Consider the following 12,686-nt stretch of genomic DNA (forward strand, 5'->3'; position numbering starts at 1 on the left):
TGAAAGTATGGGTTATTTAACAATGTAACTCAATAATAGCACTTTATTGTTGTGGAAGATTTTGTAATTTTTTGCACTTACGTTAATTTATAAACATTGATAAGTGGTCTGTCAAAGTAAATTTTAAATGACGGGGCATAATGTGATATCAACGTTTTACCATCTTGAGCCAGTCATTTGATTAGCAATTTAACTATTTATGAATTATTTTAATTGATTATTTAACGGAGTAGAATTACTTAATTTGAAATTTATTAATAGCACATTGATGACAGGACGAAACCACCCGGGCGCTAGACTGTGTACAACATAGTTTTCAGAACAAAATGATATTCAAATATTTAATATTTTTATCGTAAACTTTAAAATGTGACTTGATACTTGAAGTAATATCAGTGGTGGGAGTGCAGGGATTTTCCTGCAACATTATTGGCATTTTGGTTGCCAACTTCCACTCGTTTGAAGCAGATGGGAAGGGATTTGATGTTAGGGATTTCCTTGTGGCACAAAAAAGCTGGCCAGGCGGATATGATCGATACAATTACTTTCTGGATGAAAATGCGAATTACTATTTCTGAAACCTTTAGGCTATATATCATTTTCACCGATGTAACCTTACATAAAATATATGATTGAACCCCTATTTTGTGATATAATGTTGAAGAATAGTCAAAAAAACACCTCCAATGAGAATGTTATGTTTTTTTGTGTGAAATGGACTGTATTGGCGCTCATCTGAATCGTTGGTAAAATTATTTTCATGGTATTATTTTATTTTAAAGTGTAGACCATATCCCAGTACTTTAAGCTCCTGCGAAAGTGACAAAAGACGAAAGTGAGTAACGGTCACTCATTGACTGGACTTGCCAATATATTTGGAAAATGTATAAATATATAGCCTGCAAGACAACGGGAAAATATCAGATCGCACTGATTTAAATCCTGTGTAGTCTAAAAATATTTGGCCTATTCATGAACAACAGCAGTATTTCGTTTTTTTGGCCTTTCGTTCCGAGGAGCAGATGGATAAGTGAATAAAACGTTACATATAATTGAAAGCAAGCCAGGTTTTGTTCATAAATCCATCTAATCCATGTTTTGTAAAAGACAACAAAATGATATCCATCAGCAAAAAAATAAATACATTTAATGCCTCATGTAGCAGTTCAAGAAGTAGGCCTATCATAATCGAGCCGTTATTCAGGCTAAATCTCCGCTGGCTTATCTTTTGTAATTACCGGTCCATAACGCATATCCCTCAAAAGAAGAATAAACTGTTAGGCTACAATGCAGACACAAATCACTTTATTTGGATAAAACGAATGACATATAACACAGTAAGTTTATTGAGTGGAAATGTTGGAATTATTTCAAAATTACATGGTTCTTTTATCTGGTATAACTTAGGTCGTACGTTCTCGTGTTGCTTTAATGGGTGATGTTAATATTGGAAATAATATCAGCTAAATATAAATGTATGACATTAATACACATTGCATTAAAAGCTGTATTCAGAAACATGATTGTATATCGCCAGTATAACAGAGCATATTTGAAAAAGATGCAGTGTCTAATTCATCCAAAATATTGAGATATTGATACTGATAATTAATTACATTTTATTAAGACAATAAGTAATTTATTTGAGAGTTATTGCATTTTAACATAGATTAATTCAAAACGCAAACAATTCAATTGTATTAATATCTATTGAATATAAGACTTTTTCAAATTTTCAAATGGTATATTGTCAAATGTTCTTATAGATTCACCATGTTTAGAAAAACATAATTTTACCTAATTATAAAATGAAAGCTATAAGCTAAATTAAATGACACTGCATCCTTGTAGACAAAAGCTGTAAAGAACATGAAAAGCTATCACAAACATTCTAGTGAAAAATAGTTTATTTTTGTTTTTAGAAAAAAAGCAAAGGCTGACTATAACTACCTACCATCTTTCTTTCAAGACAGAATTGAAAAATTATTTAAAATTAGACAAGAGCATACCCGCTATATAAAACCACAAAACCTGATTTTTTTTTTAACAGGATGTAAATAGACAGTGGGTCCCACTTTCATTTCTGAAATCCTATATTATCTAATCCCGTGAACAGAAGCAGTTAGGAAACATCTACATACAGGTGGATTTGCTGAGAGACAGCATACAATGTGAGGCTGCTAAGGAATCAGTGCACAGTAGCTTTATAGCATCATTCAGCCTAGACAGACATAACTTGTTCATTTTTGTAGCTATGAAAGTGTTTGCCATGCAAATAAATCAACTAGAATGGGCAGTGCCCAATCTCCAATCCAGTACTTCCGACTTACATACTTCTAGAACTTGAGCATGAATTGCATAACCTGAGCCGCAAAACTGATTGTATCATATTGCAATTTGCAACTGAGGGAACAATGCCTTCAGTAAAATCACATGTCATCCTTAAAGGCTGTTTTTCCATTCTTATTCATTTCACTTTGCTTAAAATTATTGCAATAATTTGGGATTATACAAATAGTGCAAAGCTGCCACAAATAAACAAAGATTGTCTTTTGATCAAATCTTTAACCAGTAGCTAAATTATTGACATCAAGACCTTTGTGAGGCCTTGGTTGACTCATGTTTTTCTAACCAGCATATAAAACACATCACTGGTGGAAATTAAACCCATCTCCATTCCACAGGAGACCTGTTCAGAAATTGATTGTCAGTTGAGACAGTTCAGCATCACAGTGCATGCCTGCATGGTTAGTGTTAGTTGCCAAAACATTGGAAGTATAGAATATAGTTGGTTGAGTAAAAAACTAAAACAAAAGAAACACAAATAATCAAAACATGCAATCAAACCCTGACCTCCCCCGCGCCCCAAAAACAAACAAAAAACATTTGATTTTGAAATCATTCAAAAACTTTTAACATTTCCCAGTTGTTTTTCCATAGAATCTACTTGCGGAAAAGTCTTCATCGTCTTTTCTTCATCAGGCATCTGTGTCCTGTTGTTTCAGCCGCTGGCTGCGGGCCTTGTATACTTCGATCAGTAGGTCTTTGACATACTGTATCTCTCGCTCCACTGATTCTGCCTTGTCCCGAAGCTCCCGGTTACGCCCCTCAAGGCCATGCAGCTGCTCCTCAAGGCAGTCTAGCTCGGCCCTCTTACGCTGGCGATACCTGGTGGGGTGGGAAGACGGGATTAAACAAAACAAAATTTGATCTGGCAATTTTGTTCAAATCAAGACATTTAGAACAAACTTTGGAAACAAACCTGACATTTCGGAGATAAGAGATAAGAGAAGGGCGCGCAACTCGTACATTTGCGCCAATTATTAGTTGGATATCAGTGAGAAAATTTGAGTTCAGTGTGCCTTATCTCAGGTTTGAATACCATAATGAGTTTTCAGTGCTTGCATAAATCATACCTGTGAGCTGCAGTCTTGTTCTGGTCTCTCTTCTTCTGCTTGCGTTCCGGCTGACGGTAGACTTCTACTGGAAGGGTTTCTTCTAGTTCGGGCTTCACTAGAAGACTGGGGTCCTCCTTCAAACCCATCCGGACCTGTCTGTCAAGAGCCTCCCTATCCATTGCTAGACACTCCGGGCCCTGTTGGTCCTCTAGGAACCCGACACAGTGGAAGTCATGATGATGACGGCCCATCTCTACACCCTCCCCCTTTACTTGCTCACTGACCGAGCCTAGGAAGTTGTGTTGGTAGGAGGCCTCTGGCTGGGATGCTGCCTGGATATAACAACCTTCACTGGTCTCAGTCTTCCAAGGAATGGTCGACACCTTGGAAGACAACTCTCCAACTACGCCAACCTTGACATTACTACTTAATGGGTCTATCTCACTGGTACTAGCTCCTCCGCCACCAACACCACAACAACTGACATTTGCTTCCCTCATGCCATACAACAACAGCTCCTCTTTCTTGTGTGGGATATCCAACTGCCCGCCATAGTTGCTGTACACACCACCAACACCACCGACTTTGCTGCCTCCAACACCTATAACCTCTTCGGTGAACCGAAAATGTTTCTCGTCCTTGGGTAGAATGGCGCATCTTCGAATCTCAACTGCGCTACTTAGACAGTAACCTTTCGTCCCAACCCGCTCATCTTCTACTGAACTATAACTGCCATTTAGTGTTGCCGCTGGGCTACCTGAGTTATTACCTTTGGAACTCCATATGCTGTTTTCGTAGACCTCGCCCACCCTCACTGCGTCTGAAACTCTTTTGCGACCACACCCGTTGGGGCGACTGCTGCAACTGTAAGGGGCATGTCTTGGCAATTTTGATCGCCCAATAGGCCCACCTCCACAAAAGCTCAGCAGGTCTAGTTCCCCAGTTGCCAGGGTAACAAGTAAAGGGCTGGGTTCCGATTGGTTGGAAGTGGAGTATGATGACGCGTGATAGGGCATCTGGTAGTGTGACTGGTGGGGACCCATTGGTGGTGGACCCTTGTCGCATTTGCCCTGTTTTGGCCCTTTTTCTGGCAGTGGTTCAGACAGGAAGTAGTCCTCCAGCTGAGCAAGTTCTTCTTGCAGCAGAGAGGTCATGACCTCCAAGTCAGATGGCACCTGGATGTCATGCTGGAGGGGTGAGGGGGGGAGGGAGGAATTGGGGGAGGGAGAGGGGTGGGGGTTTGGGAGATACGAGGAGAAATCCACTTCTTCCGTCATCCAGTCTGTGAGACCATCACCTATTGAGAGAGTAAAAGAAAAAACGTATCATAAATGCAAGAAAAATCCTTATTGAATGTACATTAACGACAACTAAATTGATGGTAATAACATTTTCTATATTGATAATGCATAAAATAAAACCCTGTCTGTATTTTAAAGCCATATTCAAAATCTGAAAATAAGTGTAAACAACTCAAATGGTTTTGCAAGAAGTAGCTACATTTCAACTGGAATAAACTCGAGACGTTGACTCGTTTATTACTCACTGTTCGAGGGAGAACGAATGTGCTGCAGTGCGGTGCCCACCTGAAATGTGGAAAAATAAAAAAGCGTACTCTCTGCAACTCACCAATTAAGTGCTGGCTCTCCTCTGGCACCTCCCCCCTGCACCCCTGTGATTGGCTGGGGTTAGCCTGTGGGTGAGAGAGAGCGAGGGGGTCTGCCGGGCAGACGCGAAGAGTCTTCCAGAGAGGAACTGCCATCATTTTGTCTATTGATCTTTTGATTCAGTCCGAGTAGTCCGATGGTACGATATGAGTAGGAGGGGTCTGAGAGTTGAGCCACAGTGAGCAGGGCTGGGTGAGCATAATGACACCTATTGAAAGTAAAGGAGTGGGGAAGGCGTTAACGGGAATCCCTAAAAACTGTATACGTTGTGGCTTTGGGTGTACAGTCGTCAAAAAAATTATAGTTTTTTTTTTTTTTTTTTTACTGTCCACCCAAACGTAGTCGTGCCCCACCCAACAAAGGGACAGGGAAAAAGCTTACTGGGTTGACCCCATTCAGACTCTTTGATAGGTAAAGCCCTCAACAGGTTGAAAAGGCACATCCAGTACCAAGTTACAATTGTTCTATTAAGTAACAAGCAATCACAATATGTAATATTATATGTTGCATTATAACCATATTAACATATTTGTATCATTGCAAGAAATACATCAATTTCCTATCACCTGGCTTAGGCTCCTGGCTTTTTCAACTAGTTCCAACAGAATTGTCTCAGTGCATAGCCTACTGTATCACAACACTGGAATAAGCTACCAACCCAAACAGTTATTCAGACATCTAATGCCTAATTTTTGCTCTGACTAATGTATAAAACAAGATGTGTACTGGTCAGTAGGAAAACTAGACTTTTGAAGTCTGAAAAGCTACAAAGGAACTAAATAAGATCGGTGAGCTGTCACACTACCAACCACAACGGGCGATCTTGAAGTACTCACAACACGTGGGCGTCAGCCAATGACGTAAAGCACAACTGTTTATGTTTTACCTAGAATAGCCCACACTCAATAGGAGCACGGTACTGCCTCTACGAGTTAACTGTCTACCCCACTATAGAGAGATAGATTAGTCTGCACTTGAACCATTTCATGTAATCTTTAGTAACAGGTGACAAAACACTGCCTAACTGTAATAACAAATAGCCTAAATGAATGGATACTGAGAAGGAACTGAACAAAAAAATAAGTATTGCCATATGACAGCACCTGTAAGTATAGTAGGACATACAAACATATACATATATACTTAAACAGCAATAACATCATAACACAATATTAATTATTAGCCTTATCCTTCCATTGCCATAACATATATCAGCTATTTCTATTTTTACAAAGTTTACGGCAGTGGCCACAACGCAAAACGTTCAATTAAAAATGTCGCTTATAGACAACATGGAATTCAATTCATGTGAAACTGATACAATGTAACAATCACAGCAGTTTAACAGATCAGAAGTGGGTTTGCTATAAAGTTTCAGACAAAAATACAATGTAGCTAACAAGTTTCACTTACTCCATTCTTGCAGGAAATTGATGTGAGTTTGGGGTGCGTTGCATGAGCAAAGCACGGATTCTTGAGAGGGTCCGAGTTTATATATATTTAAAAAGCCATTTCTCCCTCGGAAAATCCGGGATAGAAGTGGAGTCTTGGCTGTTGCTTCTTTGTTGTGATGAACTTGATGACTGGGTGACGATTAATTGAGAGCATCACTTCATTCACACCTAGCAACCAGCTGCGTCATGAGGGGGAGGCAAACCACGTTGAAGATTCCTCCGCCCTCTCCAACCTTCTCTTGTTTTCAAGACACCCGCGCGCGCTCTATTGTAATAGAAGACCTATTCAATACTATCGGTTGATTTGATATTAATGGCGATTTCTTTACAAGTGTAGGGCTATTGGCAATGATTAAGGGGACAGAAAGCTTTATACGTCCTTCCCCATAACAGCAGTTACACAATTTAAAAACGTATCTTTCTTGAATCCACATCGAGTAAACACTCATGCGCCTTATTGTTTACACGGGCACTATTTAATTTCATGCAGCGAGGAAGGACACCATCTGCTATACAGGGGATACTGGTTGCTATTGCAACTTAGTTGCATCAGCGCTTCAGGCAGAGCGCAGATTCGCTGGACGCACTGGACCTGTCGCTCCGCTATTGGATGAACTAGGATATATCTGTTCCCGGATTGGCTACCGGGTGCTAGACATTCACCCGTTGGTTTTTGGTTTAGCGCTCTCTGTGCACATGTTCCACGTAAACAACATCTTCAGTGGCAATGGAGGAAGAAAATAGTTTGTAGATGCGGATGCGGACCGTCATACTTGTCCTGAAAATTGCACGTGTATATTGTTATTGGGATTTCAATATACATTGTAGCCCAATAATTCCTTTTGTAATTATGTATTGTGTGTTATAGCTGGATTGTAGAATAACAATTTCAATCAAGAAAACTAACGTGAGAAAGCATACTGCACATGGGAAATCCCTCCTGCAGCCCAACATATATAACTTGTAGCCTAGCCTAAAATATATATAATGTATATAGAAGAACTGGAATAACTGACAAATAAAACAAGCTATCAATCTACCAATTCCTTGTTCCTGTTTAATTACGTTTTGGCCAATCGCCATGTTGACTATGCTACACTCCAGAACTGTCTAGGCAACAGGGTGCTGTGTAAACTTTTTGCTGGACTACTTTGCTGTGATTAAATGTTAACGACTGAGAACAACTCATTTAATCGCATCTTCAGCACATTTTATTTAGCCTGCGGGGAGGGTTGGAGTAATCTGCCACCTCGCGCCTGCCGGTGTTCTCTGCCTGTTGCTGTCTTGGCACACCTGACGCGCGCTCCGCGGTTAATGGATTATGGTTTTGTGATGTAAACAAACGGAGTTAGAGAGACTAGAAACGTTGTTTTAGTATTATTACATTTAAACATCGATGACATACATCTCGTTGCATGGGGCTTATAGACATCGTTTTACGACATACTTAAAAGGCCAGAGGCCTGCCCTGAAAGACGCAGCTGGTCATATCTAATTTATACACTAATAAATTAATTCCCGCTAATGACGATTATGCAAAGAATAATGCCTTGTTTTTATCCCTGTTCAGCAAATCCAAAAGCTGATTGAAGGAGCCGTGTCTTCCTGTTGCTATAGTAATAGCGAACACTGCCCCCTATTTTAGACATGTTTTCTGGTTGCTGTTGCCATGGGATTTGCGGTGCTTGCTCTCTTTCCTTCTCCTCTATGCTCTAGTTTAGAGCTCGACCCATGTTTCCCCTCTACCAGCTCACACCTGCTGAGTTGCATATCCGAAAAAAAGTTTCACATTTCACAGTATTCTTATGCTACATTCATAATTACAAATGAGTAGTATTTGTAAACAGTTTATGGGTAGGCCTAATGCTTGTTGACTCCTAGTTTGACCATAAATCCTCAGATGATTTACCCCGTTTAGGGGAAGAGTTTTATACATCACCACATTATTTTGTGTGATATTAAATTATTGTCAATCTTGATTGGTTTTGGGTAATCAGTTAACATTAATTCTTACAAAAACACATCTAAACCCCAAAAGAGAGTTAAAGAAACCTAACTCAAAACTAAAGTGTTTAGCTCAATCCTTAAGGGAAACATCCTGTTCAACTGAGAGTTGTATCTCTAGTTGTAATTACTATCAAATGGGATGGAAACAATCTCTCTTTACACCTGCTGTCTCAAACAACACTAAACCTAAAGTATCAATGCATATCCTTTGAAGTTGTAACACCTTACTAACCTAAATGACAGTTCACAGTTGAGTTGTAGAAAGGCGACCTGATGCAATCTGGATAAGCGCGGTCGTAACGGAGGCGAGTGAGATAATAATGGTTGTGAAGTGAGTAGGCTATCTCCCAGGAAAGCGCTGACTCCTCTCGCGGCCGTATTAATTGGTCCACCGAGAGCCCTTCTGTTCGCTCAGCGTGAGAGGAATCCTGTGTCCCGCACATAGCCTGTTGCTGAATTTGTTCCCATGTGTCTGCACTCTATATCTAGATTTCATTGTTTTTGTCAATACTTTTTTTGTCTGCTGTCTCCACAAGTGCAAACAAATGCACCAAATATTGACATTTTTCAAAAGCATGCGTAATTTCATGTTGACGCATGGGACTGTGTTGTAGAAAATCTAACGTTTTTGCAAATCTTTACAATGATTGTCCTTTTATAGTTTGTCTGTGCGCTACAACGAATTAATTGCTGTACGTATACAAGCTAATGTGAGATTAGAAAACGTGATGTCAGCAACTTCACTCGCACCACTAAGCTATATTAAATAGTGAAAAGTAGATACCATGCTTGGTCTGCAAGTTATTTTCGTTCGTATTGATTCATAAGTGAGCATATACTGCACATTACACGAAACAGGGAAAGTCAGAAGGCATGAGCATAGCATGCCAAGTGCATGTATGGTACATTAGTGCGGGTTACATCACAATTTCATCACACGCCAACCAACTCTCTCTGAATTCATTGTTGTGTTCAACTTCTTCATCCCCTCCTTGAACATCCGATCAAAATATTTCTAACTGGAAGAATGGATGACTTTTGAAGGATAGGCATGCATTCCAATAGGGATTTGTAATGTTAACATTCAGCAGTGTCGCCTACTAGCTTGCATGTTTTCTCCAATGTCTGCATTCAAGAAAATATTAGTAACGATGAAGACAAACAAAATACTGTATGTTTGAAAGATTTAGTCAAAGCATGAGTAAACGTGTTGGCATGCGTAAAATCACCTTGATAACCAAGTAGCCCGAGCCGAATTGTGCTAATAGAAACAAGTCACGCTATGACTTCTCGCTGTGTTGAAGGAGACCGTGATAAATGAGAACTGTTTGAGGACGAAAACATTTGCTTGAGTCCTGTTTTAAGATGGGTGTTAGGAGAGCGACAGCACGACCAACCAAAACCCCAAATCTACAATGCAAGGGTCATGAATAAGGAGAAACCCTTCCATACCCTGACATAGGATATTTCATACTCTCAATTTATGCGATTAGCAAAGCAGCCTTATAATAATGGCCATGAAATAATTGTCATGCTTCCAAATGACAAACAAGAATTAGGGCCTAAGGCCCAGAGCCAACGGCATCTTACTAAATCTTGTGGTTCGCTTGAGGCAAGCGTTAAAGCTATTGCCTGTACTTTTCCCCCACTCAGTCCAGCAATGTTTCACAGTCAAGTGCAATCTTGTCCCAGGCGGCCCTTCAATGTCATTCACAGCGCTCTTGATGTTGATCTTCACATTACAACGCGTGCAACAGCCATTGGGTTTGTCTCTCACCTTTTGAGAGGCAGTGGACAATGTTAAGATACACATCTTCCCATACAAGGAAATGACTCCAAGTTGAATATAATCATATGGCAATTCAAATGAATACTACAGTTTGTTTTAACAACCGGTCTAATAAGGAAGTATTTGTCAACGTACTATAATGCTGCCTAATTTTCAACATACGCCATGCCTTCATTATTACATTTTATTTATTCTGTGTTCGTCATATGATAGATATTTTAATTAGAATTGTAAAGCATGCACTTTGAAATAGTTAAAATACTATAGACAGAAACAGAGAAAATAAAAATATAACCGTAGGTTTAAAAAGGTGGTACATGTGGTGGTAGAAGAAAGTTCGTAGTGTTTTTGGGAAGTGGGAAGTGGAGAACTCAGTTGGCACTGCTGGTCTATTTTAAACAGTCTTAAAGTAGATTTATTTTACTGAATGTTATTGGATATATATTGCCCCCTTCTGGTCAATGTGTGAATAGGTTCTTTTAATACCTATGCTACTATAAATTCACTAAGCGTGGGCATATTAATTTATTACTTTCGGGAGCTAAAGGAAAAACGTAATAAAAAATCAGCTGAGACAACAATTATTGTACGCATCAATCGTGAAGTCCATCCTCATGTCCTGAATTCCTGTGTGGTTTGTCCGGTCTGCAGGTGATCAGTGGCTGTTTCTTGCCTCTTCATTCCCCGTGCTGTGGTCCTCAGCAACCGGCTATCTGTTCCACAGGGACTTTATAGACTATTCTAGCCACATCAAGCAACCTCTAGCTGAGAACAAATTACAGTGCATTTGCACTCTATTTATTGTCTTGCATTTAGATATACATTTATCCACTAAAACTGCTCATTATCTCATTTTATATCAGTGCTCCACACTGATTTGTAATGTATGTAAAATTGGGAACATATTTAAATATTAATACTGTCTCTTAATGGTGTCTACCACAACATGCACTATTCTACCAAGTGTGTGTATATGTGTGTAAATATACTTAGCAAGTGAAGGTGATTGTCATTAGTACTACTATGTACAACTTTAACCAAATGTTTTTACAATTTGTATGATACCTTAAGAATGTCATTGTAACATCATATGAATTTGGTGTGCTTAAGATCCAACAGTGTATCTTTCGCGTTCTGTGTTTGTGTGAGTGTTGGAGTAGATTTCTTGAAACTCAAATAAGGTACCTTTAAATGAAGTACATAAATTGCTTCAACAAACACAGTTTTACTTGCACAAGACGACAAACCAACCACTAGGAGTTGTTAGAAAATGGCAAGACATGGCAGCCCTATCCGACATCCTGCCCTCTGCACCAACCTCGGCCACGCATTTCTGTGTGTTAAGCACATAAAAGTCAGATTTTATGTTATGAATTCAAAAGATCACAAAAAAGTATCTATATAAATAACTTTGCATCTGTAATGTTTACAATACATTTTGTCAGCACACCATCTGTGAGACGACAACGTGCTTACAGAGACCCCAATCCTCCTACTACTGAGGGCGCTTGAGGCCTGAGGGACTGTGTCAGAAGATTTTTATGTGTGTGTGTGTGTGTGTGTGTGTGTGTGTGTGTGTGTGTGTGTGAAAATGGAGAGATCGCTTGCTGCTCATCTATATTTCACCCGCGTTGAACCTGGGTGTCACTCAATGCTCGTCGCCACTGTAATGAGTGTAGACGGGCTTCTTAAAGATCCTGTTTATTATTCAACATGGCATCCTTGCAGGTCTCGGAAGCCTCATAGGTATTACTGCATGTTGGCACTTGGAATTCTCAATGTCAAACAACAAAGGCCCACTACGGATCCTTAACGACTCTTCACTCAGAAATGTAGGCGACAGAATTTGTAGTGGCTGAGATGTGTAGGGTTATGTGTGAGGTAAAGTTAATATGGCTGTTTGAGAGGCCTACATGTGCCGGCCTGCGGGGACTGTAGGTGTGACATGTTCCTGGCAGACTTGATCACCGTCACAGCCGAAAACATTAGGCAGCGTGTTTTTTCAGTTGCTCCTCCACCCGTTGTTTAAAAAGCAAGGTGAAATGAAAATTGTGACTGGGTACTTCAGCAGCACTTAATGCCCTGTAATTTACCTTTCAGAATGAAGTGTCTGCCCGCCATGCCCCTGGGGGATTACTTTTCTAACATAGGCTATGTCTGTTTTAGCCTCAGACATCTCTTGATCTACATATGAATTATATAGATTGTAGACACCTCATACCTGTCTGTCAACAGCAAACCCCATTTAAACCTTGCTATGTGAAATCAGATTCTCCCCAAAGATCCCACTCCTGACATGTATTTTTATGATATCATAATCTATATGAGCAATTGCGTGTAATGCTGCAGCGCTGTCTCCTTGAATTAACTT

The 12,686-nt window shown here is 39.8% G+C and overlaps 1 protein-coding gene across 1 annotated transcript; it reads right to left on the minus strand.

Moving 5' to 3' along the window:
- Positions 1 to 1,288: 1,288 nt before the first annotated feature.
- Positions 1,289 to 7,054, minus strand: atf5a (activating transcription factor 5a). Its single transcript, XM_010870423.5, has 4 exons — positions 6,479 to 7,054; positions 5,028 to 5,273; positions 3,417 to 4,695; positions 1,289 to 3,168 (listed from the first exon to the last, which is right to left on the minus strand). Exons 2-4 carry the CDS (start codon positions 5,161 to 5,163, stop codon positions 2,979 to 2,981), a joined length of 1,605 nt encoding a protein of 534 aa, XP_010868725.2. The 5' UTR covers positions 5,164 to 5,273; positions 6,479 to 7,054; the 3' UTR covers positions 1,289 to 2,978.
- Positions 7,055 to 12,686: the final 5,632 nt, after the last annotated feature.

This window comes from Esox lucius, chromosome 7, assembly GCF_011004845.1.
Source record: "Esox lucius isolate fEsoLuc1 chromosome 7, fEsoLuc1.pri, whole genome shotgun sequence".
Classification (NCBI taxonomy): Eukaryota; Metazoa; Chordata; class Actinopteri; order Esociformes; family Esocidae; genus Esox; species Esox lucius.

What these genes read in the sequence shown, in the direction of transcription:
- atf5a (XM_010870423.5), bottom strand. Translation starts at nt 5,163, where the DNA reads ATGATGGCAGTTCCTCTCTGGAAGACTCTTCGCGTCTGCCCGGCAGAC. An exon ending in GGAGAGCCAGCACTTAATTG is followed by an intron (nt 4,696 to 5,027) that starts GTGAGTTGCAGA and finishes CTCTCTCAATAG; the next exon opens with GTGATGGTCTCACAGACTGG. An exon ending in AACAAGACTGCAGCTCACAG is followed by an intron (nt 3,169 to 3,416) that starts GTATGATTTATG and finishes CCACCCCACCAG; the next exon opens with GTATCGCCAGCGTAAGAGGG.